The following is a 22577-nucleotide window of genomic DNA, read 5'->3' as shown; positions in this document are numbered from 1 at the left end:
GGTGCCTGCTGGGAGCACCGGGTACTGTTCTGGTATGGTGCTCCAGAGGGACCACCCATCCTCCTTACCTGTATTTGAACTCTTAGGCACTTCCACGCACGGAGTGTACGGCGTCTGCGCAATGCTCCGCCAAGCACTAGAGCATTGCGGAGGCATCACAGGAGGTAAGGACGCATGCACGCCCTGAGCATGTTCATGTGGTGGATGCCGGGATCCATTGCACCGTACCAGTTGCAACAGGATCCGGAACCCACCACTGCTGTAGAACTATTATAATTGTAAAGCTTAGTCTATAGGTGACAACAGTTGGTACAAGGTTTCATATTAAAGCAACATCTTTACAAAACAAATGAAAAATCTCATTGCATTTACAGGATGTCTCCCATTCATTCAGATAATTGAGTTGGAAGACTCAAACATCATGTCAGAACTGAAGAAGCTTCTTGGATGAGAAGTGAAATGCCTTCAAAAGAAAAGAAAAAAACAAAGTCCAGCACCTTTGAGACAACCATGACCTGAATGACTGAGAATCTTCTACAGAGTTGGAAGAGACCATTCAAGTTCAACCCCAATCAAGTTCAAACCCTCGCTTAATTAAGTGTACTTCAGTGTCTGGATCATGAAAGTAAAATAAAGTTAGATCCAAAAAGATTACAGATTTCCCACTTTAAAATAACATTTATCCAATTTTGAGCCATTCCTACCTCATTTCCATTCTTTCAAAATAATGAGACAAACAACCCTGATTCTTCAAAAACAATTTAATTATAACTCATGGCTCTCATCAGCATGTTAATGCTAACCAACTTACCCCTTTAATAAAACATGCTTTATTGAGCACTTCATAATTCCACAGGATGATGTCTCCTCCTTTGGAGCCCACAGCAACGGTGCTGGGATGCATTGGATGCCATTCCAAAGCTGTGATTCTTCTGTCAAAGGGACTTGCTGTTCGGAACAGACGGTACAAGTAGAGAGACCGTACAAAGGGCACCTGGAGACACTGTTGCCAAGAGAGTAAGAGAGTAGGATCCAAGCCCCAGATGCATGCACACAGTCTTGTTATACATATATATATACAGTTGAGAGGAACAATTGTGTAATTGTACCTTTGGATTCATTTTCCTCAATAAATAAATGAGCAAATGCAACATTTTTTATTCATTTGTTTAATGGAGTACTCTTTATGTAGTTTTAATGGAAAACATATAATGTCATGTTTAGGCCATATTTATTATACAGCACTATTGAATCTTCAAAAGAGTTTACAAAGTTTTAAGTGCCATTGTAACTATAAGTATATGGTACTTGCTAAGATACCTTGGATCACATCGAAAGTCAAAAAAACAGGGGGGAAATGATACTCAAATTCTCTTACTCAGAACACAAGAGATTTGAAGAGATGCTATCAAAATTTATTTGGATCTTTTTCAGACTTGGCTGAATCTACTAAGCAGTCTATTATGTGTCATTAGTTAGACATTAACTAATGTTAAGATATTAGTCTTAACATTAGTCTTAGACATTAGTCTTTACAATCTTGTATATCCTACAATATATTAGATTGAACAGGCATTATGAAATTGTATGTTTCAGAAATGGCTATTAATTATTTCAAACAACAGATGGCCTACTCATACAGTCTATTACTCCAGTCCACTCATAAATCATTAACTAATTTGAAGAATTGATGGGACAATAAATTACAGTGTGTCTGAATGTTTAGAATGTCTTCACTGGCTTTCCAAAATGCTTTTTAATGTTTTTTTAATTGTACATTATTTTTACTTAAATTAATTATTTTATATATGATACTTTTAGCATTCTTCTTAGTTTTGGCAGTGTTTTTAATAGTATAATATTAGTTAGATACATTGGGTTCCTTTTCTTTTCTTCCTGATTCAAATGTGTTGAATAAACAATTGTTTTTAATAAATTATCTATTGACAAAATGTTTTTTCAGTACTAATGAATCATACTTTGTTTAAGAAGGTTCTTTTTTTAATACTGATTATTGTTATTTGCAATTCAGACCTGGAGCTAATCCAGTCATCACTACACATACACTTTTGTATTTTTTTAAAATGATAAATATATGTGAGTCATGGAACATTAAAGAGCTGAGGAGCATGTTTAAAAGGAAAAATATTTTTTATACATTGAAATTGATGAGGGTGGATTCTTTTACATGTAATATATAATGCTGGAAAAATGAGGAAAAATCATTTTAGCAAAGAAGGGGATTAAGTCAATTAAATAACTGGAAATTCAAAATCTGCCAAGGAAGCAGAAGTTTTAGTGAAATTTTCTGATTTTATAGTTGAACAAAAAATTTGGTGACTATGCAATTTTAATCATCAAAAATAGAGATCATTAATTCCAGTACAGCGTGATCACATAGTGGTTAATATTCTGGCCTCGGTAACCTCACTTTGAATCCAAGTCATGGCAGACGAAAAGGCAGCTCTGGTCTTTAACCAGAGCTGCCTAATTTTAAAACATTTTAAACATTTTAAAAAACAACAAAAACTATTCCAGAGAATGAGGTTCGGAGAAGGATGAGGCATCCAGGTCCTGTGTACTTAAAAGTATTATCTGCTTGTTAAAAAAAAAACAGTTCAACTCTGCAAATATTCAGTTGAATTGTTTTTGTCATATAAGAATACTGTATTTTACTGAATATTTTACACAATCACTAATGTTAGTTTTACTAATCTTGGATTTTAGGTAGATGACATAACTATGATCTATTTAATTCTTGATCCATTTTTAGTTTGGGGAAAAAATGAAATGGAAGTTACAACATCCTTTGAATACCATCTGGGGATTCAATTCAGTGGACATTAATGGAGATTATTTAAATGTGTAAACTCAGATAATTTTTTATATCAGTTTCAATAGTTAATTGTACAATTTCTAATTATATACCCATATTAGTGTCACTGAATTTGGACAAAAACATCTCAATTACTAGAGTTAATATTTAATACTTTTTTCTTGTGAAGATTCATAGTTAACAGAACAACAAAATAATAAATATATAGATTTCCAAATAAATAAAAGTTCAGTTAATTTGGGAATCATTCAGGATATATTTAGAAAATTTATTTTTCATGGTAAGATAACAGTCTATTGACTCCTAGCAAAAAAAGATCTACAATTACAACATACACAAGTTAGAAGTTAAAGAAAGAAACATGGAAAATATGCCCTTAAACTGAGTAACAAAACATATTATCTTTTTAGATTTACGAAGTTGCAGTTGGACCAATTACAAGCTTTGTACACAATATATATTTAAAACAAATGAAACACCGAGTATTAAAAAACAGAGAGAAAAGAACTGGAAATTATTGGTTACTTGTCTGAAAATTTTCCAACCAAGTAAAATAGTATGTTTGGAAAGAGATTCTTCAGGACAAAACACCAATTATAATTAACTTTCAGTATTTTTGAATTTTGTAACTTTTACCTTCTTAAGCTGTGATCCAATAGTGCCATCCACCATATTTTGATAAACATAGTGGACAATATTCTTTTGCATTCCCCATGGATGGAAGGCAATTCTTGAATTTCGAAACACGGAGCCACCAAAGCAAGCTTGTCCTGTCCCCAAACAACAAAAATAGGTATATCTGATTACTTAGTTAGTATAGGAAGACATCAGTTTTTTTGTTTTTGTTTTTGTACTTACACATTGAGGACTACCAACCACATCTAAATTCAAAACAGTTGGGGAGGAAGACAAAACTAGAAGAAAAATGATTATTTAATGCATTGGTAGATATAAAAGTATAAAGTTTCATCAGCATGCTAATACAAAAAATCTAAAATGGCTAGTAGACTGTATAAAGATCTAGTAAAAAGCAGATGTTTAATATTTTAAGAATGTACAGGATAAGACATAAGCAATTTTTTCAAAATAGAAAAAAAATCACAGAATGTTAAATGGGGATGGCAGTATTTAGTTAACAATTAATTTTATAAAATTCATATAAATATAAAATTGTGATCTTGAGGAGGAAGGAATTACTGACCACTGCTAGGGTGAATTTCTTCCTTATACCCCTTTAGAAATAATGTTATACACTAAATTGACAGAATTATTTAGAAAACTCAGATTTTTAATGTGGTTTTTTCATGCTGTCACAAAAGTAAAAAAGAATAATATTTAGGAAGTAGGAAAATAATGTAATTGCTGATACGAAGGACTGGATTTCAGAGATGTGATTTAGCAATTTTTGATATAGTAAAAATTCTGTTTAAAAATGACACATTATGTTTCCCTTTGGAAAAAAATCTTGGACAGTTGGGTCATCATTTAAAGCTGAATTTTTCTTTCCAATTGCTTACAAAATCAAGTGAACTTGAGATATAGTTGGGATCTATAGATAACTTGAGATATAGATGTAATTTTTTAAATTTGTTTTTGTGAATGGAGAATAGTTTATATTTTTATTTTATGTATATCTGTTTGAAAATGGATTAATCAAAACTATTTGGTGACTTTAAAAAATCGAGCCATTGTAGGATTGTTAAGTCTGTCCTCTGTACACTCAATCTATGTTTTGTTCTTGTTGTTCCTTGATTTTTTAAATATAAACAAGTCACCCAGACTTATTGTGAGTTGGGCAGGCTCTAAATTGTATAAATAAATAAAGCTTTGACAGCTAACAGCACAGGACAGCTTCTTTATCTGCTCCACCAGGACGCCAATGCACAGAAATTCAAAGTGAAGCTGCTTCTACATGCTCCACAAACCAAACATGCATATATGCCCTATCAGCAATATGTTTGTACAGTACAGTACAGTACTTACTACAAGTTTTTTTTAAAAAACTTATTTCTGAACTGGTCCGCACTCCCTCTAACTTGCCAAAGAGGGAGCACTGGAACCAACAGTTGATTAGTATCTGCTCTGTTTGGATCTAGGGAGGAGAAAAAAGCAACATTCTTCTCTCCCCACCACGCAAAAGGAAAAGAACTGCTATGGCTGGGGATTGGGGGGGGGGGGCAGCACTGAGAGCAGCAAGTGAAAGAACAGCAATTAGGCTTCATGGCTCCTTCACTTCAGCCGGAAAGAGGGAACCTTTAGACCTGGGAGATGAGCTATAGCAGGATTTCCACAATGGAAAACCATCCATCCACCCTACAGTTCCGGGAGAAATGCAATGAAATAGACTGTGTCGCATTTTTTCTGGAACAAGAAACTTGTGAATCTGTAAAATATACATAGCCTACTTAAAGGTAAGGTAAAGGTTCCCCTCGCACATATGTGCTAGTCCTTCCTGACTCTAGGGGGGGGGGGGTGCTCATCTCCGTTTCAAAGCCAAAGAGCTTTGTATTACATCTTAGGCAGACGTCTTAGCCATTAAGCCACAGGCCCTCCTCCTTATCAGCTGAAGCCAGGGAGGAAAGTATATATTTAGTGTCACAACCCCTGGTATGCCCCAATTATGGGAGGAAGCTAACTGCTTCCATTATCTGTCAATCGGCTCGTCACAAGAGTCCATCACGACAGAAACCCAATATTTTTACTGTTGCCTTTGTTATATTTGTGTGTGTGTATATAGCCAGGGTGCCAGGGTGAAAGGTAATAGATACATTTCACCCTGGCTTCGCTGATAACAGAAAAGAGCCTGTGGCCTAATGGCTAAGAAGTCTGCCTAGTATGTAATATAGCCCAGGTTCAAATCCCAGTAAGGGTATGGCTAGCTGATGAGAGCTAAATAGCTTGAAATAGATCTATACTAGTCTCCCTTTATTTATTTATCAGCACAATTACAACAAAATGTAACAAAAAGGCAACAGTAAAAATATTGGGTTTCTGCCTGGATGGTCTCTTGTGACGAGCCGAAGGACAGAGAATGGAAGTAGTGATCTTCCTCCCATATTTGGGCATACCGGAGGTTGTAAAAAATAAAAATAAAAATCATATATATATACACACACACACACACACACACACACAAACTATACCCACTGCTAGAATACTCTACACTTCTTACTGAAAATTTACATTCAATTCCTTCATTAGAGAACTGGTAGATTAAGCCTTTGCACATCATTATTTAAAATAATTCCATATCTAAAAATAGGTTTTTTACTAACTCTAATTTAAAAATCTTTATGAAGTATAATTGGAATAGAATAGAATAGAATAGAGGAGGAGAGGAGAGGAGAAGAGAAGAGTTGGAAGGGACCTTGGCAGTTTTCTAGTCCAGTTTTCTAGGCTGGAACCCTATAGCATTTCAGACAAATGGTTATGCAATGTCTTCTTAAAAACGTTCAATGTTGGAGCATTTACAACTTCTGGAGGCAAGTTGTTCCACTATTCTGCATTGTAGACTTCTGCCACATCTGAATTTTAGGTTTCTTTCAATCTACTGTTTTAAAACTGTAGATTCTATCTGTCTGGCTACAAAGTTAAGAATGGATTGCTTTAGATCAGTTAGAAATCCTGCAGTCTGGTATGAATAAAAAACAGGTCTTGGATTCTTGTATGAAATACTTTCATATTTCTTCAGCGTGTTACTATATCCCTACACAGTCAACTTTTCCTGAGGCTAAATATACCCACCTCCTTCAATCTCTCTTTATAGTACTTAAATTTCTAATCCATGAATCATCCTCAATGCACTTCTTTGAATATGTTCCAATATCACTGAATGCCTCATAAAGCTGGAGCTCAAAACGGGGCACAACACTTAAGATGGTGTGAGCAAAGCAGAATAATGTACAATTTGATTGCATTTGTGTTTTTTCTCAGCCATATCATATTCAGGGCTTACATTCAATTGCCACCTATTCAAGATTTTTTTTTCCAGTAGTTTTACCAAGGAGGATATTTTCCTAATCTATGAGTATTTGGATGTTTGTTTCATAAATAAAGAACTTTGTTTTTGTTTCTATTACGTATCATTTTACTTTCAGTCAATTTCTTTAACACATCAACATAAATTTAGAATTGTATTTCTGTCTTGTAAGGTACAAGTTATCCTAACTTTCAATAATCTGCACATCTGATTAGCATTTATTCCAGCTCTTCGTAATTAAGAAAATATTGAAAAATTGAAGAACCAAAACTGTTCTTTGTGGAATTCCTCTCAATACCTTCATCAAATTTGACCAGCTTTGCTTAGTAAGAGTTTCAACCAGGATTCCCATAAAAATTAAAAAGAAGTCAAGAAAACAAACAAACAAAAATACTATTATTTGTTTGTAAAGGTGAACTGGAACTTTTTTTATTCACTTATTCAATTATGTCACATTCACTAGGATAAGTATATATCCTAATTGTGTGAAATACCAAATGCAAACACTTGTAACTTAAGAGCAGAACAACTATCAGTTTATGCTAGCAGGATTTCTTCTGGAAGACTCCTCAGATGTGAGCACAGTCATCAAGTTGCTATGCAAAATTAAACAACTTCTGACAAATGTAAATATATATACTGTATATATATACATTGAGAAATCCCAAAACATAAAAACAGGATATCATACCATTGCACTTTAAATTCCTTCTGGAACAGAATATTCCAGTTTGTTCTATAGCTTACATAAAATGCACGGAGTTTCTAGCAGTGTGATTTTAACAAACAAATCCGCTGACACTTCATGAAAAAAGCCTAAGAGACTGTTGCCTAGAGAGAATTTTGCTGAGCAATTCAGCTGTAGAGGTTTGCCTTTAGTTTGTTTTGTTGTTCATAGTTCGCTCTACTTTTTATATTTAATCCGTAGATACTTTTATTTATTTATCAAATATATAGAGTCACCCACTCATGGATAAGTGACTCTGGGCAATGTACAATAACACTATTAAAATAATAAAACAAAAAACAATTATGCAGAAAAAAATTAAAAATCACAATGAAAGGTTAAGAGAAGGCAGCAGCTGTCAACAACAATGGAGTCACCTCAGTACCCTGCAGGTCCTCTAGAGCAGTGGTCTCCAACCTTGGCAACTTTAAGACCTGTGGACTTCAACTCCCAGAGTTCCTCAGCCAGCAAAGCTGGCTGAGGAACTCTGGGAGTTGAAGTCCACAAGTCTTAAAGTTGCCAAGGTTGGAGACCACTATAGCACTGTCTATGGCAGAGGACTTCAAAGTTGGCACCTTTAAGACTTGTGGACTTCAACTCCCAGAATTCTCCAGCCAGCTGGAGCTTTGCTGGCTGAGGAACTCTGGGAGTTGAAGTCCACAAGTCTTAAAGTTGCCAAGGTTGGAGACCACTGCTCTAGAGGTTTTGAGGGACTTCTAGAAGATCAACAGGGATGGATCCCACCTCACTTTGGGCTGGGGGAAGGAGGATGTTCCATAGGGCGGGCACCATGGCAGAAAAGGCCCATTGCCTGGGTCCAGCTAAATGTAGCTACCATCAGACGGGACTGTAGTACACCTCTTTTGTCAGATCTGATAGGATGAGGAGATGTAATCAGGAAGAAGCAGTCATCTGCTCTTTGAGCAGGAGTGTGAGTCGAGAAAGACTGCCAGGTCCGCTGAGAAGTTCAATCCCATCCATCACCAAAAAAGGCATAGTCTTAAAAGTAGTATGTCCTAAAACAAGGCAACTCGGTATTGCCAGGATTCAATTGAAACCCGTTGTTCTTTATCCAGACCCTCACACGCTCCAGGCACTGAGATAAGAGGTCCTCAGCTGATGATACCTTAACCTATGATAATGGATGAGGTCACTCCATGGCCTCATGTAGCTATTGAATAGGAGTGGATAGAGCACCAAATTCTGCAGACATTCCACACATTACAGGTATGTGGGGCGGGGGGGTGGAATCTCACCACATGTCCCCCATCATCACCACTGGAACTGATTCAAGAGAAAGGAAGCAAACCAGCATTTCACTGTCTCACCCACCCACAATCCTCCAAGCCAATCCAGAACTCTACCAAAATCAATGGTATGGAACCATTGGGACGTAGAACAAGGATGGAGGCATAAATTTGCATTTCAAGAACAAGGATTTGATGTTATCTGCATCAGAAAAAGTGCAATGTAACCTTGTCCATGACACTACTACTCTGTTTTCCCGAAAATAAGACTTTGCCAAATAATAAGCCCAGTCGGGCTTTTGAGCACATGCACTAAAATAATCCCTCCCAAAAAAATAAGTCCTCCCCGAAAATATTGCAACACAATAGCAGCCATGAGGTGACCACGCTTGTCACCTCCTGCACCTCAAAAGTAATAAGACCCCCGAAAATAAGGCCAAGCACTTATTGGGGGGGGGAATAAGACCCTGTCTTATTTTTGGGGAAACACAGTAATAATCTTCAAAATAATAATAGGATATGCAACATCTGACAATTTGTTAAATTAAATTAAATAACAAGAAGCAGATCATATTTATGTTGCACAATTCTTATAGAAGCAAAGGATAGTGAGAAAAATTATCTACCAAAGGAATTTATATGATACAAACAGGGCTTAGAAACTTTTTACTTTCACTCATTCAACAACACTTTTTATTATTCATCTTTCACATTAATGGGTATAGTCATATTTCTAAAGATCTACCCACAGTCAGAACAGGTTGGGTCTTAAACAGCACATTGTCATTATTCACATATTATTCTAAATAACAGTATCTAGAGTATCTTGAAAACAGCTTATTCAAGAAATTTTATTCTACAACCATTAACTTAACCCCATTAACTTTGAAGTGCTATGAGTATGTAAGCCCATCAGCGCTCCTTCTCCTGTGACCAACTAGAGTGCAAACATGACATTTAAACTGTGCTTTCCTTTCCCTGGTTTTATTCCATTAGAAATAATGGATTCTCAGATGTTATAGTTCATAAGGAAAGAAAAGGCTGAATTAATACAGAAACTGGGAAGCAGAATTATGTAAGAAGGTTTCCAGAGGTATGGCTCATCAAGAGAATACTCACGTTGAATGTGATTTAGAATGCACAGCAGCAGATTAAGAAATAAATTATCTCCAATCAACTGAGACTCTGTAAGTTCATATACATATGAAACTAATTTTAGAGTGGCGCAAAGAACTTTTAAAAAAAAGGTTCAAGTTGAATGATACCCCCTTCACCTTTATAGGGCCTACCTACATAATTTCTAAGATATTTTAAAATGTTTTAGCAATACAAAATGGCTTCATTATTGTTAAAGCCACCACACATGAGATAAAAGAAAACAGGTCATTTATTCCTGCCCTCTTTATTTCACTCCCTTCATTGTTGTTGGAGGCAACAGCAACTTGATGGGACACAATCAATAATGATGATGAAAATCTGTTGGAACTAGCACGGATGCTACAGCTGGAATATTCCCCATTGCTGTCTAACACTCATTTTTGTACCTTCTTTGTCAGGAGGTCATAGGTAATTTAAGGATGTTAATACTTCTGTTTGGCTTTAGATGAAAGATAATGCCAAAGCTAAGCTAAGCAAACAAAGCATTGCAAGAAAAGCACATAAGGGATTGATCTGCAATTCATTTATTCAACCCAATTTTCTGGATTGGCACAACATATTGAAGAATAAACTAACAATACCAACTGACCCTTGCACAACAGGCTAGGCTAAAAGTAAGTTAGCTTGTCTGTAATTAGGTACATTATCTAAATTGTTAAACTATTTTATGTTTTAACATTTATACCTAAAGTAGAAAAGATAGAGATCATTAAATAAAATCACCTAAACAGCTAGGCTGTAATAACTTTTCCCTACTGCTCAGTGAGTGCCACCCACACTTCAATCAACAAAAAAGTACAGTGGCATGAAATTTGCTGCCCCATCCCTATCCTGCCTCTATTTCATCTGTTCTGACTCACTGACAAAGAAGCCATCTTAATTTTGTATGTGCAAAGTGATTAGTTGATTTTTCTGGTACTCCCTCTTATGCATTTCACCAGATGAGAGAAAGAATCATCTGCCAATTACATTGCTGGAAAAGAAATATAAAAAGAAAAGCTGGCTCTATACTTCAATCTTATATAATCTAGACTCCTTCTTGGGTTCCTGCTCCTATACCCGATTTTGAAAATATTCTGGAGTCAATAAACTGAATCCAACAAGGGAGATAGACTACTGGAATATTTTTATTTAAGATTTCTTTTCCCTCCCTTTCTCTTTTTTACATAAGCAACAAATTCTCCTCTACTCTGTTCTGGAGGCTATTTGGGAAGGGGTGATCTCAATCTATTATTTCAACTTTGTGCTAAAATTAAAGCACTTATACTCCTGCAAGCAGTCTATTATTATGAGATTCTGAGAAAAATAAATCACAATGCTGCTTTATTTTTCAGGGAGACACTTTTAATTTGACAGTGCTTAAAATAATTTACATATCTTTAATCTGCGTCTGAACCCTGTAAGTTTAATAAAACAATATTTTTATGGTGGTAGAGCTAAGGACTCAAAAGATGAATGTGTGGATACAGTATGAAAAAAATGTTACTAAATCATGTTTTTACAGCCTCAAAGACAGGAAAACAGAATTATACTATCTTCTTTGAAAAATCACTGGCTCTAGATCTCCCCAAAATTACCATTCTATCAGCTACTTTAAATGTTTTCATTCACCCTAGAAGTGCTTTTTGAAGAACTAATTCAAATTTGTAAGATGTAGAATAAAAAAGTATTGATAAAATAAATACACCTCTTAAGCAATTTAATTAGAAGCAGTAAGTCCTTCGGTACAGGGCACAACTCAATAATCAGTACATTGTTTACCTTAATGTGATGTTTGCCAAATAATTATTAAATCATTGACATGACCATTTTTGCGGTCCCTGGTATAAAAAAAGAGCTATGGCACTGGTTACCTGTTTTTTGTAGTTGTTTGGTTTTCCTCACAAATAGTTTTTTTGCTTGTAACTCATTATCCAGTTCTCCACAATCTCGCTTCCTTCTTCTAGATGATTTTGACACTATTTCTGATTGATGTGGATTCAGATGCTCATCCTTTGACTGCTTCCTAGAACCCATTTTGTTCAACTGAAAAAAGCAATGTAATAGGAGTCAGAAAACTAAGCATTTGATCTTTTTGAAATCAAGTTTCTCTCCTACTACAAATTCTTATTTAAACCTTTTAAAAATTACATTTATATTCAGTATTTATTCCATCCTGCTACTCAAGGCTGCTTATGTGGCCTTCCAACATACATCATATTCAGGCCATGGCCAACCCATGACAATTTACTTTCAACTTGTGGCAGTCTCTAACGGTATTCCAGAGAAAGCCTCTTATTTGCTACTTATTTCCAAATTGTTCTTGTTCTATACTAGAGGAAAAACTAGTTAACTTTTCATTAAGTCCCCCATCTAATTATGGTGCAGCTTTACATATATTAGAGTAGAGAAAGTAGAAGACATTTGTTTCAGTCTTATTACTCTGTAATTTTTAACAAATGCGATTTTTATTAAAAGTAAACCCCACTATCTTTAATGGACCTCATTTCTATCTAATGTCCAGCTTTACTAGCTTAGTCTTTACATCCACTTGTACTGTTTTTTCTTAAAGACTGAAAAACAAACAATCAATTTAAAGCATAATTCTGCACAATTTTGACAAGTGTGTAATTTTGGCAATCTACTAAAATGTAAACAGGCAGCATCTAATTATCCTAGCCCAGATTTTCAGATGTATACAAGTAAGGAGATATGGCTTCTCTTCAGTCTTATAATTGCCATCTTTCTCCTATTAAATAACTGGATTGTCCCATCTTTATCCTGTGTCTCAATTCAGTTCAGAAAATAGATGAGCTATCCTCAACCCAGTGAACTCTGGAAGCAAGGCTACAAACCTACCAGACAGCCAATATAATGAATACAGGGTTTTGTGTTCAAGATTATAAAAGTTGTACAGACAACTGGAGTGGACCAGATTAGAAAAAAAGCTATAACAATGTATTCAAAACAGAAGCATACTGATATATGCAATTTAGGTTTCTTACAGAAATGTTTCTAACCACATCTTAAGGTTTGTCAGTAATCACCAGCTCAGTGATTTTTGTATTTCCTTTTCATGTCAGATTCAGCAACATAACAAAGTTCTGCCTGAATTTTAAAAAGTTCAGAAAACAATCACAAGCCGAACTAATACATCACATTAGCTCCTCCTCTACCATGTACCATTTTCTTAAGGGAAAAAGATTTCTGGTTATAATAGTTTGTTTTTAGCACGGAATATTTACACATCCTCCTTTATGCTAGTGTATCTCTTCGTACAGGCGAGAATCTATATGAAGACTCCCATGCAGCTAAAGAATTAGCGTTTGAATTGATAGATAGATATCCTTTCTGCCTGGGTTTAGGACAAGTTCTCTACATCTAACCTGCCCTGAGTTTTGGGACGCTAAAATGCAGTTTTAGGATCCTCGTGCAGAGAAGACGCTTTCTCCCCCCCCCCCGCCCCTCCCCTCCAAAAACCCACACACACATTTCCACACACAAATAAAAGGCATGTTTTTCCATCAGCATCGAGCAAGGAGCAGAGTCCATTTGGGACACTTTCTCTTTCTTACGTAAGACTTTATTTATAGGCACCCGAAACTTCCCCCTTCGGATATATTCAAGGGCTGACTACTCGGAAAAGCAAAGCCCATTCAGAAATGGAAAGCGGACTGGGAAGCCGGCCGCCAGCATTAGCAGGACGCCCAGCTGCAAGGCAAAAGCTACACGTGTCCAAAGCAAAGAAAGCCTCTCTCCAAGGCACGAGACTCTGGGACAGGCTGGGGAATTAGAAAGAAAACAGCAGCTGCATGGTCAGGAGCATTGGGGGGGGGAGAGAGAGACCCCTCCTCACCTGGAGTCTCGCGACCTAGCTTGCACGTTTCCCAGTAGCGATGCAGAGGCTCGCCGGGATACGCAAACTCCACACAGGCACTTGCGTCCCGAAATCTCTCTCCTCGGTAGTTTCATAATCTGGAGAGGACGAGGAGGAGGAGCGAGCGTGCGAGCGAGTTAGCGAAAACGAAAACAGTGAAGCGGTTTACGCGGGAAACCCGTTTGGGTTCCGGCCAGGCCTAGAAACGGAGCGATGGGCCTCGTTCACCAAGGTTCCCATTCGCCGATAGGGGGCGCCGCAAGGAACGGGTCCAAGAAAGGCGAAGGGGAAAAATTTATGGAGATTCTCAGTCGTTCTGGTCATGGGTGTCCCAAAGCTGCTTTTTTTCAAGAGGCAACTGGACTTTCTTTGTTTTTGCTGGAAGAAGCTTCTTGGATGATGAGCGAATGTCTTCCAGGAAAAACGTACGTCCAGTTGCCTCTTGAAAAAGCAGGTAGGGGAAATGCCAGGAGACATGCCTTGAACTCTCCACAGAGGGTGGGAAGAGGGGGTGCCTTGGACTGGAGTTCAGACCACAGACCAAACAATTGAAAGAGAAGAAAAAGAGGTCCTTTCAATCTTTCTCATGGAAAGAAAAAAACAATTTGCCCATTCCCTAAGTCAGTTAGGGATACAGACGTATTGCAGCAATTCTCTCACCCTTAGGTTGCAGGGAGGGGGCGCCTCTGATGACGTACTTAACCACCGGTGGTTAATTTAACTGTGATTTAAATGACACCCTAACCGAACTACCCACACAAACTTACTTTACAAGGTTGCTAGGTTAAAAATGTGGTTGGCTAGTCTGTGGCAGTTTAGAAGCCTTAGTAAAAGGCATTGTAGAAAATGCAATCATGGAAAGGAAAGGATTTTCCTAAGGAGAAAACCAGTTTTTTATATAATGTAGTTCTGAGATAGTTGTAGACTTATCTTAGAACCTACCGTAGTAAATAAAATAAAAATCCAGCAATTATGTGAGTTGAGACAAGTGTGAATTTTTAGGCGAGTTTTATCCTGTAAAAGGATCTACATACAGCGGAAGAACAAAGGAAAGAAGAAAAGCCAATGTTGGCAAGAAGGTGAGAAAACATTTGCATTGCAATCTACAATGTAAGCAAGGAGGTGAGAAAACATTTGCGTTACAATCTACTTTAGTATTACAGAAGATGTTATATGCTGTACAAAATGTCCAAACATAATTTTTGATATAGTCCAGTAAGAACTACTTTTTTTTTTCTTGACTGCAAAGATACATTTTCCCATTTACTACACAATTGAGTTTTTATAACCTCCCGCATCAGAGCTGTGCTATGAGAATCTTCATTTCTGTCCAATTTCTTTTAGAAAAGAAAAACTCCCTTACCTAAAACAATATATTTTAAAGAAAGACAAAAAGAATTCCAAAATAGCACTTAAAGCCAGTAAGAATGGAACTGATTTTAATGGTACAGGACCAAAATTAATTCATTGTTTCTCCAAATATTTATATATTTTAATATTTTTTTTAAAAAAATGCCTTCAGTTTCTTACTAAATATACTATGTGTAAATACTATAGCCTTTAAATTGTAGAAAAAAAACTTTAAAGAACAAATGCTACTACTATAATTGCATTTAAGAGTATGGATTCAATTTACCAGAATATAGTTTACTTATGTGCTAGAAAATATATCCCAAATCTGAGATCACAGTTAAGTCTTTAGTAGTATAAGATCTAATTTCCAGTACCTAAATTATTTTTACCAATAGGATAATATGGATAGCTACTCACCTATTTAGCAATAGCATTTAGACTTATATACCCCTTCATAGTCCTTTACAGCCCTCTCTAAGCGGTCTACAATGTCAGCACATTGTCCCCCAACAGTCTGGGTCCTCATTTTACCAATCTCAGAAGGATGGAAGGCTGAGTCAACCTTAGTTAAAATAATTTGTGATTTGTGTGAATGCAGACAATTGGGTTACTTTAACAAATAATTATTCAGTTAATCATGAATTAGTATATTGTGCAAATTCATTTACACATCCTACTAAGCTATAGCATGGGTTATTTGGTTTTGGTTTAATATGTTGAATGAACCCAGTCAGTGTGATTGGTAAACTATGGCTGATAGACTAATCCTATGGGTTTAGACAAACCATGGTTAATAAATGCATATTGATGCACGTAACTTTTAGCCTCAAAAATTTGGAACCAGAGTACAAGGGAAAGATGAAATGCAAAAAAATTGAGAAGGCATTTGTTAGGGATGTTATAAAATACAACAGATGACTAGACTTATTTGCCAACAGATACACCACAATGTTTCAACCAAGTTAAGAAGAAATTTGTCTTTTTTTACATTTGTTGTATTGTACAGTCTAAAGAGAATAGACTATATCCATGGGTCCTTTCTCAAGGCCTTAAATTCTTGCAGATAATTAAAATAAATTCAGCACCCACTTCTAAAAAATTAATATACAGATATGATCAAGAACAAGAAAAGAATTTGAAAACTGTGTAAAAATAGCTCATTTTATTTGCATCTATTGTCTTCAATTTGTTAGATATCAGTGATACACAAATTACATATAACTAATCTAGGAATATTAATGGGTGGAAAATATGAACTTATCTCTATATAAAGAAGCGGGTTCTTAGATATTTTAGCTGCATGTGGGGGAAATGAAAACTTGACAGGATGTTAACAATGTCCCTAGCTCAGTGGTATAACCTGTTTGGTCTCCAATTCAATCTTTGGCAAGTTATTAACAGAAGGAGGGGGCTGGGGGGGGTGAGATCTCTGCCAAGGACTCTACAAATCATTACAGTTGAACAATTGTAGATCAGATGGAGCTTTTCCTATGTGTCTTTAACAGTTTAAAAAATGGTCTGAGAAAAAATGTTTGTACTGATCGGAGATAACTCTTTATTTTGCATATTTTTAATTGAGACCAAGGAAGAAAACTTTGTTTTATGTATATTCTGTCTACTTTTTCTTCTGTTCCAAGTTGGAGAGAGAAAAAATGCAGGTTTAATCTTACCTTATATCATTTTAATCAAATGTCTTTCTTTAAAAGTGGTGTGCAATTCCTTAAAATTCTATATAAAAGGTAAGCAAGTAAAGCAGGGTATAAGAGTTCTATTCAGCCACATTTTTGTATAATTCTTTTTATAGCACGCTAAAAGGTTATAGAGTTGGAAAAGACACTGTTTTTCCTCAAGAAATAAAAGTTTGTTTGTAACTGCTTCAAATGAGTTTCATAAAGGAAAGTTTGTTCCTGCCAATTTGGGGATCAGCAGTGACACTCTACACCAGAGCTACACTTTTAAGTAATCAAGAACAATTAAAAAGCAGCTTCTGGATTTTGGAGAAATCTATTTTCTGAACAGTGAGATGAATTCTGTAATTTCTTTCTTTTTTAAAAAAGAAGTAACTACTGTACCTTGAGTTCTGTAATGAAGTATCATGGGAGGTTCAAATGCTCTTTTGTCTTTGCTTCAGTCCAATAACACACTTGTGTCCAATAATACTTTGGCATAAAATCTCATCTGTTTATCATACTTAAAATCCTGGAGATGATGGCATATATTATAATAAAGGAAGACCATGTTACTGTGAATTTGTTGGAGCCTGTGATAGTGCTCTTCATGTAAATATAGGGGCAAAGTAGATGTTTGTTCTGGTTGTAAGGTTTGCTTTGGGTATTACGATCATTTTTTCCATTTCTGGTTGCTTGTGAGAATTGGTTTCATGTTGGATATAAATCGGCTTCTGTCTGTCTCTGACTATAGGCCTGCCACCCAATGCCTGAGAAAATAAACTGTCATTGTCTAGTATGAGTTGTAGCTTATTAATAATGCATCTGAGTGGCTTGGGCTGTGAGATGTAGGAGACAATCAGTGATATTCTATTATTTTGTTTTTGTGGTTACTTAATAGGCCCTCCCTAGTTCTATTGATCTGGCTCTATTGATTTGTCTGTTGGTCTCGCTGTAAGGAAAGGTCAACTTCTGAATGCTGGTTTAAGACCATCAAAGCATCTCTGTGAAGTGGGTCAGAATAAATGTGGTTGTAGCATACAGCTTGTATATAAATGGTAGAATTGATTGTGTTCAATATTCTAGGTGGAAGAGGTATGTGTTCATGATCTGTAGATTCCCTGTATGACATAGTGTTTATGAGTTGATTAAATCCGTATACAGTATAAATCTACCATGACATCAAGGAAGTAGACTTTTTTTATAGATCGGTTGGGACTAAGATCGATGGTAGTGTGGAAACAGAGGTGTGATGGAATTTGATGTAAGACTTTTTTACATTGCAGATAATGGTTCATCGACAAATGCGCAATAGACATATGCGTGCCGACAAAACCGCGACGGACAAATGAGCGCCGTCAAAATCGCTAATTGATTTTCGACAAATGCATGCCGACAAAATCACGTCATCAACAAACTATAGACAGCCCAGTGAGTGTGCTGGGCCTTTAACATAGTGGGACGTGTATACGTACGTTATATGCTAACCCTAACTTTTTTCGATTTTATTGTGCTTGTCATCGCGCTTTTGTCGGCGCGATTTTGACGTCGCGAATTTGTGGACGCGATTTTGATGTCACATTTTAATCGGCGCTATTTTGTCGGTGCGCATATGTCTATCGCGCAATTGTTGGGTCACGGCAGATAATATCAATGAATTTCAAGGAAAAGAGGTTTCAGGGGATAAGCATATAGGAGATATTCTAAGTCAGTTATTAAAAAGTTGGCATATTGTGTGACCACAGCCATGTTACTGATTTGAAGATCAATATTGCCAAAGATAAAATACTTACGTTATAAAGATACATCGTCTGGTATCAAACTGTGTTGCATTGATATCAGAGATGTTCCCAAAATTGTTCACAAAAACAGAACAATTGGTTGTTAACTTCAGTTCAAAAATCAAGCCCTGAAGTGTGTTATTACTGTAAGCTACAACCCATACCAAATAAACATTGCTTTTTTAGGCATTGGGTGGCAGTCTCATGCTTGCACTCAACTGGAAGCAGATTTTCACAAGCAATCAAAAACAATAGAAGATGATGTTAACATGGAAGTAGAGTCTGGAACCAACCCAAATATCTATGTTGCCCCCACATTCACAACAGCAGCAGCACCATCACAGGTTCCAACAACTTCACACACAAGATTGGATGCACTTTCACATGTACTTCCTCTAGTGTAATACATACCATTATTTGTGGGGTCCTTGGTACTCTCTGAGCTTGTTGTTTTCTGGAAAACATTTCATTATCAAGCTAGGTAACATCGTCAGTGCTAGAAGGGAGTTGGGTTTTCTCCTCAGCTAAAAGTAAACAACAACTCCCCTCTAGCACTGATATTATCTATTTTGGTAATGAGTTGTCTGCAAAAAAATAACCAGGCTCAGATAGCACCAAGGACCCCCAGTTCAACTTTGAGTTACAAACAATCTTTTCTATCAGTACATAGTCTGTCATCAATGCCCCAGTGGATTCTAAGTGGGACAAATAGGTCACACTGTGAACAAACCTGAACAAATTCAATGTTTTTAATTCATTATAATTAAAACTTACCCCTTTCAACAAATGTATTAGTCTAAAAAGGTGCTATCAGATGGCTTATGACTTTTGGATATCATACTGTAGACAATGGGTCCTCAAACTACAGCCCTTGGGTCACATGGGGCCCACCGAAGCCATTAGTCTGGCCCATGCAGGACCATGAGGCTGCCCCACCCATATCACCCCGCCCACCTTTCAACCGAGTTCAGGACTTACCTTTGCAAGCCCTGCGAACTGGAACTGAAAGGTAGGGCCAACAATTTTGGCCTGAAGAGACGTTCTAGAGGCAGGGGAGGTGAAAAACAGGGTGCACAGATACCGCAGGAGGCCTAAATCGGGCAAAACCGGCCCATTTTTGGCCAAAAAGAGCATTTTTTCCTGTTTTTGGCCTGCAGAATGCTTCTGGAGGTATGGGGGTGAAAAACGGGGTGCACAGATACCCAGAAGGTCAAAAAATGGGCAAAATGATCTAGTAAAAAGAAAAGGCAACCAAAAAGAGCAACATGGAAATAAAAGGGAATAAAACACCCCCAGGAGCAAAAAAAAAAAAAAAAAAAAAAAAAAAGTAAAGTTTAATTTGTGTGCATTGTTCAATTGGCCAAGTCCATCCAGTCACATGACCTAGCCACGCCTACCCATTCACATGACCATCTAGCCACGCCCACCAACAGTCTGAGGGACCGTGAATTGGCCCCCTTTAAAAAGTTTGATGATCCCTGCTGTAGACTAATACAGTTCCCTATTATTATTTGCACTCTAGTACCTTTGAAGAAGGATACCTAATTATAATTATTTAGGTTTGCTTAGCTATGGTTTTGATGCACTGATTCTTTTTGGTAAGACCCACTAAATTTAACAAGATGTTTTGAATAAACTGCTAAGGAAAATAAGCTTATGGAGAATTTTCTAGGATTGAACTTTCTAATAACTTATGGGAACACAAGTATTTTTCTGATACAGTGGCTAAGTTTTACACGCCTTGCTTCCTTTGGTTTAATGTAATGCCCTGCACCTACTCAATGTGTACAAAATATTTTCCTATTGAGTAATTAACAGTGACTATTTCTTACACATAAATGACTCAAACATTTGCATAGGGTGTGAACTTTGGATAGAAACAAGTACTGGCATATTTCCATTGGTGGTAGAACCTTAATGACTAGTAATATATATTGGGATATTGTGTCTATTCCTCAAAGGAATACTGACATTTGCATTACTTCAAAAATTTTAAAATCTCGCAGATACAGAAAAGTTCAAATGGTCAAATGGAAAACCCTGACTTAAATGGAATAACTATTAAACAGTGGTATATATATATAAAGTAAATGTAAATTTAGTCTCAAGGCATCATGCCTTATAACAACTAATAATTTTGAAATGTGAGGATGTTTTTTTAAACATGAGGATTTAAAAAAAAAATCAGAGACCTAATACTATTTGTTTAACAGTCCTGAATGTAACCTGAAACTATTGCAGCACCTGGTACTGCTTAATTTGAACCTTAAGCATCCCCTCCCACATTCCATTTCAAGGCCCAGCATTTCAACCTTCAGTCGGCCTTTTGCCCCAGGCTTCTTTCTCTGTTTTTGTAACATCTTGTGAGATGGAGAAATATCAGGGCACTTCAAAAGCCTTTACATTTTCACTACTTTTAGACTGCCCTTATAAGACTTAATGAGGATCCTGAAACTTTTAAAATAGAATGATAGAAGTGGAGCTATATTTGTCAGAGCAAATGGGTGGACAAAAATACATTGGCCACCATTGAGTTTTTCAGCAGCCAGACTTTGCTCTTGGAAACAAAGTGACAGGCTGATGATTATAGGCAAGGAAGGCACAAAGCAGCAGAAAAGGTAATTTGGCTTTTCCATGTGCAATGCAACAGTTTCAATAAGTGGGATTCTTCATACTTATGACATTACTGTCCATCAGAAGACAGGTTTTTTTGGGGTGGTGGTGGTAGAGAGGAGTTGACTGAAAACTCTCCGCCTAACTCTAACATATAAACGCTATCTTTAGGGGTATTTGTTTAATGGCTTACTAGATAAATACAACCTATTTGCTTAAATACGTGCAGTAGCTATTTTTAAAATGGGAGTTATCTCCCATATTGCAATAGTTTTTCTCCCTGTGATATCTTCCTGTAATAAATGAGCATGCTTACCAAACAAAGTATCTCATCCTGGGCTCCTGTAATCTACTGAGAGGGGGACGGGTTCTGCGGTTGGAGATACTTGGAACAGACGCCGGGGCGTAAGCACTTTTGCCTAACCCTAGAAGTAGGACTGGAAGGGTTCGATTACTCATTGGCAGCTCCGAGCTTTCCACATGTGCAGAGGCGCTGCTGCTCCCATGGCGTCCCAGCTCTCAGCCCACAGATTTTTCTTCCTTCCAAAACTGGGTGGATACCGACTCTCTCGCCCCGTTTCCAGGATGGCCAGCTCAGCCACCACCACGGCTGCTGGGCAGGGCCTCGGTTCACCCCCAGAGCGGTAGCGGGCTAATTGGATCAGAAAGTCTCTCCCGCCCCGTTGCGGGCAGGGGGGTGGAGGAAACTACGCGTTTTTCCCGGCTTCCTAAAGCCAGGCCTCCTTTGCCCAGAGCAGATCAGCTCCCGCAACGTCCTCCTGGAAGCCTCTGGGGTTTGCCCAAGTCCGCCCATCGCCCGGGAGGCCAGGCCCCTTTCGCTGGACGTCCAGCAGTTGAAATAGGGGGAGGGGCTAGCTCGGGCCGAAGAAATCGCTCGCCGGAGCCAGCCGAGGGAGGCGGATTGATCCAGCCTGAAGGGCTTGCGGAAAGGTGCCTTCCCTACCCGCCTGTTGCACCGAAGGAGCCCCGAGACTTTCCTCTCAGCGGGAATCCTCAGAGCAGCCGTCGGAAGAGGTGAGTCTCCTAGTAACCCTGCTCCCCCGAGGCTATAGCGGGGCTCCAGTTAACTGCGGCTCCCTGTGCCTGCTGAGCTGAATCCCCCAAGCCGAAGAGAGGCTTGCGAGCGGAGGGGGTCTTGCACCCCCCCTCCTCCAATGGGAAATGCCTCTTGGACCTGACTTCCCGAGTAGGTAGGAGGGCGCCCATACTCCCCCTGGCTCCTTTTCCGTCGCGCTCGGCTGTTCTGGAAAAAAAGGGGGGTCCTGGAAGTGGGAAGACAGAGGGCGATTGTCCTCGCTCAGCTGCTGTGCCTGGAAGGGAAGAGCGGCCGGAGCTCAGA

General features: G+C 37.6%; 2 protein-coding genes across 5 annotated transcripts in view; one reads left to right on the top strand and one right to left on the bottom strand.

The window, feature by feature from the left end:
• Positions 1–21819, bottom strand: part of DDB2 (damage specific DNA binding protein 2) — a 33906-nt gene extending 12087 nt beyond the window's left edge. For 2 of the 4 annotated variants that reach the window (XM_087720427.1, XM_087720452.1), the window contains exons 1-4: positions 21534–21819; positions 11801–11972; positions 3473–3606; positions 812–1003 (exon numbers count right to left, since the gene is read on the bottom strand). In XM_087720427.1, coding sequence (XP_087576553.1) covers positions 812–1003; positions 3473–3606; positions 11801–11963 — 489 coding nt within the window. In that variant the 5' untranslated portion in view covers positions 11964–11972; positions 21534–21819. Of the gene's footprint in view, positions 1–811; positions 1004–3472; positions 3607–11800; positions 11973–13782; positions 13900–21533 lie in introns of those variants that run through there. The other 2 variants (XM_087720436.1, XM_087720446.1) reach the window with 2 other exon arrangements.
• Positions 21820–22063: 244 nt separating this feature from the next.
• Positions 22064–22577, top strand: part of PACSIN3 (protein kinase C and casein kinase substrate in neurons 3) — a 36192-nt gene continuing 35678 nt past the window's right edge. The window contains exon 1 of the mRNA XM_087720461.1: positions 22064–22252. The gene's annotated coding sequence lies outside the window, so the exon portion shown is untranslated. The remainder of the gene's footprint in view (positions 22253–22577) is intronic.

This window comes from Thamnophis sirtalis, unplaced genomic scaffold, assembly GCF_051295495.1.
Source record: "Thamnophis sirtalis isolate CommonGarterSnake01/CBP01778 unplaced genomic scaffold, rThaSir2_p1.2 scaffold_1, whole genome shotgun sequence".
Lineage (NCBI taxonomy): Eukaryota > Metazoa > Chordata > Lepidosauria > Squamata > Natricidae > Thamnophis > Thamnophis sirtalis.
This window is presented reverse-complemented; position numbering and strand designations above follow the sequence as displayed.